The sequence below is a fragment of the Cynara cardunculus genome (assembly GCF_001531365.2).
Source record: "Cynara cardunculus var. scolymus isolate 2C chromosome LG 5, CcrdV1, whole genome shotgun sequence".
Taxonomy (NCBI): Eukaryota; Viridiplantae; Streptophyta; class Magnoliopsida; order Asterales; family Asteraceae; genus Cynara; species Cynara cardunculus.
In genome coordinates, this window is record NC_037532.1 from 102,634 (window position 1) to 109,320 (window position 6,687).

Consider the following 6,687-nt stretch of genomic DNA (forward strand, 5'->3'; position numbering starts at 1 on the left):
CATATTATACCAATTAATTCATTACTTAATTCTTCCACTCACTTTCTACAAAATCAAAATTAATATTTTTTTTATTTCTATACAAAACAAATATCCATCATCAAGTTAAATGTCTATTTCAATGAAAATACATATACATACACATGTAAATAATATTCGTTTAGAAATATTTGAAAAGAGGCATCATTTCAACTGTGTTTATTTTCTAGAAAACATACTGTATCATTACCCTGCTATTTTAGAAAGCATGCAGTAGTACATATTTTGGAAAATCTATGCCAAGAAAGAGCATCTAAAAGGAGAAAAGTTGATTAATATATGGAGATTAAAGCCAGTGAAGGAATAAATAATGGGTACGTAGAAGAGAAGATTGAAAGAGAAATTTTCATATATATATATATATATATATATATATATGCTTACATGGATTCCTGAAAGGGAGGACAGTGGGGGATACATCAAAATTAAAGCCAAAGAGATGACTAGTTTTAACAAGCTATGAAATCAATGGAAGAGTGATGGGTTTAATTTAAGTGAGTATCCAAAGTCAATAAATATTTACTAGTACAGTACTAGCTATAAAACCAAATAAAGCAAAGATGGCAAATGTTGTAGCTCTGTATTAGGGAGCAACCAAGTTCTTCTCTCTCTCTCTCTCCCCTTTTCATTATCTTCACTTGAAAACTTGAAGAGTCATCTGTAGCTGTTACAATTTTGATTTTCCACATATATAAACATTTATGCTTGGTCAGTCATGGCCAGGGAAAGTGCATTATCCTTCTCAGTAGCTTCAGTTGTGGAGGATGTTCTGAACCGATCTCAAGGTCTTGACTTGGACTCTCGTAGAGCCCAGGAGGCCGGTATGCTATGCTTTGTTTGCTTCTTTCTTTTACTCCCATATATCATTCTAACTTTCTTACTTTCTTTGATGTAACTAATTTCTATACTTATGAACCTGTAATATGTTGATGCATTGTTAATATGCTTGCCTTGGGATGAAACAWAGTAATTACTTTTTCTGGTTCAATTTGAACAGGCAAAATAGTAATTACTTTTTCTAGTAAATTGTGTATGTTGGATCTGATTTCATTTGGTCAAGTAATCAGTGTATTACATATGTTTGAAATTCTATGGAAATACAAGCTATGAATGACATCTTTGGTGTATAGCAATGAGAAGATATGAAGGTGCAGCCTGGCTGAGAAAAACGGTAGGAGTTGTTGGGGCAAAAGATTTSCCTGCAGAGCCTTCAGAGGAAGAATTTAGGCTTGGTTTGAGGAGTGGACTAATTCTCTGCAATGTGATTAATAAAGTTCATCCCGGAGCTGTGCCAAAGGTCAATTCTCCATCTTTAATCCATCTCTCCCCAAGATTCTTAAGTTGATTGTGGTTGTGATTGTATAATCTGCAGGTGGTTGAAAGTTCATGTGATTCTGCTGCTGTACCMGATGGGGCTGCTTTATCTGCATATCAGTACTTCGAGAATGTGAGGAACTTTCTTGTAGCTGTAGAACAAATGGGGCTCCCTACCTTTGAAGCATCTGACTTGGAACAAGTGGGTGATTAATTTTAACATATATGTGATTAATTTGCTAGATATACATAGAGAGTGATGTCTAGTTGTCTGTTGTTGGAATTATATTGATGTCAAATAAGATGTGGTGCATGTTCAAATTTTCAGGGAGGCAAATCTTCAAGAATTGTGAATTGTATTTTAGCACTTAAATCATACAGTGAGTGGAAACAAACAGGTGGCAATGGGACTTGGAAATTTGGGGGCACTTTAAAGCCCACCACACCTAGCAACAGCAAGCACATTGTTCGCAAAAACTCAGACCCATTCACAAATTCCTTGTCAAGGAGTATGTCCATGAAAGTTCAATCTCCRGAAACTGATGATAGCAGAACGGTTTGTTTTCTATCCATCTGCGTAACTAACTACTAGGACCTTTTCTTCTGATCATAATAAGTTAAATGGTCTATATATCTTGATACTTGCCATATTCTTGTATGCAGCATAATTCATCCTTAAGTACACTTGTTCGTGCAGTTTTGCTGGATAAAAAACCTGATGAGGTTCCCATTGTAAGTGTAACCTTCAACCTGTGGAAGTTTGTTTACCACATTTACTAATTTCAGAAATATTCTGTCTTTGGATTTTTCCTATCATTTCTTCTTCTGACCTATTGAGATTATTCATGAGGATACAATTGCAAATATCTCTCGAACATGATTTAATTTCTTATATGATGCAGAGTTTCTATATATGAAATTGGTCAAATGGATTCTTTCTTGTAGCATTTTCTTCATATTGCAGATGTCATACATAACTATGATCATCTTTCTTCTCTATTATACACTTATTGAGGCCTTTCTGCTTGTGCAGCTTCTAGAATCCTTGCTAAGTAAGGTCATGGAAGAGTTTGAATATCGTATTGCAAATCAAGTTGAACTGGTAATCTTGTTMATTACAACGTCATTTGCACAAATTCGCCTTACAAGTAAACGATAAACTTYCAAATTTGGTTATATTTTTGATTGATTGCTCTTGTTCAACAGCAGAAACCTGCTGCCAAGGATTCTCCTATTTATAGTGGAAACAGAACCCTTCTGAAACATACTTCTTTCAACATCAAAGTAACTTGTTGATTCTTGTTTTTGTTTCTTTCCAAGTAAACAGAGTTATGTATGCAAAGATCTTTTAATAAACATACTTCTTTCAACATCAAAGTAACTTGTTGATTCTTGTTTTTGTTTCTTTCCAAGTAAACAGAGTTATGTATGCAAAGATCTTTTAATAATTTTTTCTGCATAATTGAAGGTGGAAGACGAACATTCTGCAATGGTAATGGAAGACAAAAGCTCTCATAAAAACTCCATCTTTGATGAAGAAACAAGAAGAAAACACCTGAAACATCAAATGGCCTTTGATGGACAGCAAGAAGATATCAAGGTATGCTCCATTTTGATGTCCATTATTTTAAAATTGTGCTCCTTAAGTTGATCCATTTGGCTTTTCAGGAGTTGAAGCAAACTTTGTCAATCACCAAAGCTGGGATGCAGTTTATGCAAATGAAATTCCATGAAGAAATTCAGAATCTTGGTAGTCTTTAAGATAATCTTCCATTTGTTTTCAGATTCCATACTAATAAGTGCATCTTTCTCTCATTACTGATACCAGTTATATATTTTCCTTAATTTGTGGTGTTTGTGTGTGTAGGTCAGCACGTTCTTGGTCTAGCTCATGCTGCTTCAGGATACCATAGAGTTCTTGAGGAAAACCGGAAGCTATATAATCAAGTACAAGATCTTAAAGGTGACTACCAGTTTCCTCACAAAGTGTTTTCAAGTTCTAGTTTTTGTAAATAAACTTCTCACAACAATATATATATATATATAATAGGAAATATTAGAGTTTATTGCCGGGTGAGACCCTTCTTGGGAAGACAATCGAACTTCACAAATACCGTGGATTACATTGAGGAAGGAACGATTGCTATTAATACCCCACCAAAGTATGGAAAAGGACGTCGATCATTCAACTTCAACAAAGTTTTTGGGCCGTCAGCAACCCAGGGTTGGTGCTTGTGCTACAATTTTAGATGCTTGCTTTGATTGCTTGCTTCTGATTCTGATTATGTGTTATGCATTCATACATACAGGGGAAGTCTTTGAAGACACTCGACCCCTCATTCGTTCTGTTCTTGATGGTTACAATGTTTGTATCTTTGCTTATGGTCAAACTGGTTCTGGAAAAACACATACAATGGTAATAAGCTATTTCGACAGTTCAAGATAAAAAAAAAAGGTAGTAGAAATGTATTAATTAACAAACAAGTTGTTTGCTTCGTTTTCTTCATCCAGAGTGGACCAAAAGATCTTACGGAGAATAATCAAGGAGTTAATTACAGGGCGCTAAACGATTTGTTTGTGCTGGCAGAGCAGAGAAAGGGAACCCTYAAATATGATGTATCTGTTCAGATGATTGAGATATATAATGAGCAAGTGCGCGATCTCCTCACCACTGAGGGTTTAAGCAAAAGATATCCTTTTTCTTATAAAAAGTTTACAATTTTTWGCCAATAAGGAGCATAACTTAACTTATTCTTGAAATTTTCCTTAATCTCTTTTTTACATTAGAGATTCGAAACAATTCACAGAATGGATTCAATGTGCCGGATGCTAGCCTGGTCCATGTTTCATCAACATATGATGTTATTGATCTGATGAACCTAGGACAAAGAAATCGTGTTGTGGGAGCAACTGCTCTCAATGACCGTAGTAGTCGCTCTCACAGGTTTGATAATTCTTGTTAGAAACTTGTTGATAGATAGATATTTTCTATTAGTATGACTTTTAAATTTCCATAAATAAATGCAGCTGCTTGACTGTACATATCCACGGGAGGGACCTGACATCGGGAGCTGTTCTTCGTGGTTGTATGCATTTAGTTGATCTTGCAGGGAGTGAAAGGGTGGATAAATCTGAAGTGACTGGAGATAGATTAAAAGAGGCACAACATATCAATAAATCTCTATCAGCCTTAGGAGATGTCATTTCTTCTCTTGCCCAAAAGAATTCACATGTCCCTTACAGAAACAGCAAACTCACACAATTACTTCAAGATTCGCTTGGTAAAAAAAAAAAAGCAATCTTGAAAAGTATTCATTTGGTTTTGCTTCTAATTTTTTTTCTTTTATAACAATTAAAAGGTTTTGTGGATGTTGTACTATTTTAGGTGGGCAGGCAAAGACACTCATGTTTGTTCACATAAGCCCAGAGCTGGATGCTGTTGGCGAAACACTTAGTACACTTAAGTTTGCTGAGCGGGTAGCCACTGTTGAACTTGGTGCCGCACGAGTAAATAAAGACARTTCAGATGTGAAAGACCTAAAAGAACAGGTCCTCTATATCTGCCTTGAAAATTATACATCTTTCTTTTGTATTCAGGAAGTTGAATTAAAATTAATAAAGCCAGCTGCTCTCTCAGATTGCCAATCTAAAGGCAGCTTTAGCACGTAAAGAAGGGGAACATGAAGGCATGCCATCATCTCCTATCCCTCCTAACTTACAGGATGGAGATCTGTTTACTGAGCCAAAGGGTCGAAGGAAACCAACAGGAGATGCAGGCAACATTGAGGTAACTCCCAAGTTTGATCAACTATATTTGTGATGCACTCCAATACATTCCCATAGTGGTATACAGTAATAGAATTCTTGTTGGTGGTGGTGTGCTTTGAACCGGCTATCATTAGGAGATTATGTMATTCCTAAATGTTAAAAGAATGCCGAAAAAAAGGGTTGGATTTGTTTCATGTATTATTGTTAGGATCGTTAATCTGAAAGCGGGSAGTTTGTGTATGTTTATAGGTGAGCTGCAAAAAGTATGGGTTGAGGCAGAGGACACAAAGCTTTGATTTAGAYGAGTTGATAGGAAATTCACCCCCTTGGCCTCCAGTAAGTAGTCCTGGTGAGGATGATAGAGAAATCGGATGCGGTGACTGGATAGATAAGGTGATGGTAAACAAACAAGATGGAGGACGTTGGGAAGCAGAAAATTCTCCCTTTTACCAAAAATATCATCTCCCAGAGAGTAGGAGGTTACAGTCCGAAGAATCTTTTGGAAATGGATTTGAGGGTGCTACTAGCGATGATGTTGATGCTGTCACCAGTGACTCATCTGAGCCAGATCTACTGTGGCAATTCAGTCACTCCAAACTTGCAAGTTTGACCACCAAGGGGACGAAACTCAATAACTTGAATGCAAAGGCAACAGGGAGGCCAGAACGAAGGTATAAACGTATATTGCTAGCTAGTAACTTTGAATACRATATCATATTTTATGAATCTCAATAAAACAGTTGGCTTACACTTACAGCAGCAGGACAATGATTTCAAATGTTGGGCCTTCGGGTTCACGAAGAATAACAACACAGGGAGGCGGGAGGCAAGTTGAAGTTAAAAAGAAAACTGGGAACAGGAAGTAGTATTTTTTTTTTTTCATTTTCTTTTTCTTTTTCTATATATAGAGAGAGAGTGAGAGTAAGAGTGAGAGTGAGAGTGAGAGTGAGAGTGATGAGAGGGTGGGTTTACAATTACATACATCTTTTTTTGGTTTTTGTTAATATTTGAATTAATTGGTTTATATACAATATAATACGTAAATGCCACAGCAGTTTGCATCTTAATTATCCAACACTTGAATGCATAACATTTTCATAGCTTTTTATCATTTAAACGTTTTATAAATTGGAGTAAAAAGGTTGGAGTTCTCTAAACCATCAAAGTCAACAGTCAAAAAGGAGATGGGTGACACTTCTTGACCAGAGAAACCATGATCGGTCTCAAGGAGGTGGAAGGCATGAATAGTGATCGGTCTAGAATGGATTTTGTATACTCTATATATTATAAACAACCCCCCCCATATACCTCCCACCACCAAAAACAAAAACACACATATATATATATATGTGTGTGTTTTTGTTTGGGGAGGGGGTGTTTATAATATATAGAATATATATATATATATATATATATATATATATATATATATAGGTGGAGGTTCAAACGAGAACCCCTGTGATTTACGAAAATGCGAGAACAATCTAATAACCTCAAACTTTTTTAATTAATAAATTAACTTATATTAAATATAAATAAATTAATAAGGGCAGTAATGTAATTAAT

The 6,687-nt window shown here is 35.6% G+C and overlaps 1 protein-coding gene across 1 annotated transcript; it reads left to right on the forward strand.

The window, feature by feature from the left end:
- Nucleotides 1–754: 754 nt before the first annotated feature.
- Nucleotides 755–6,004, forward strand: LOC112512675 (kinesin-like protein KIN-14I). Its single transcript, XM_025118759.1, has 19 exons — nt 755–860; nt 1,170–1,336; nt 1,412–1,555; nt 1,682–1,909; nt 2,017–2,085; nt 2,387–2,455; nt 2,560–2,637; nt 2,822–2,953; nt 3,022–3,103; nt 3,221–3,316; nt 3,404–3,577; nt 3,663–3,769; nt 3,865–4,043; nt 4,136–4,297; nt 4,381–4,634; nt 4,739–4,902; nt 4,991–5,140; nt 5,371–5,792; nt 5,879–6,004. The coding sequence occupies exons 1-19, from the start codon at nt 755–757 to the stop codon at nt 5,985–5,987; spliced, it is 2,892 nt and encodes a 963-aa protein (XP_024974527.1). The 3' UTR covers nt 5,988–6,004.
- Nucleotides 6,005–6,687: the final 683 nt, after the last annotated feature.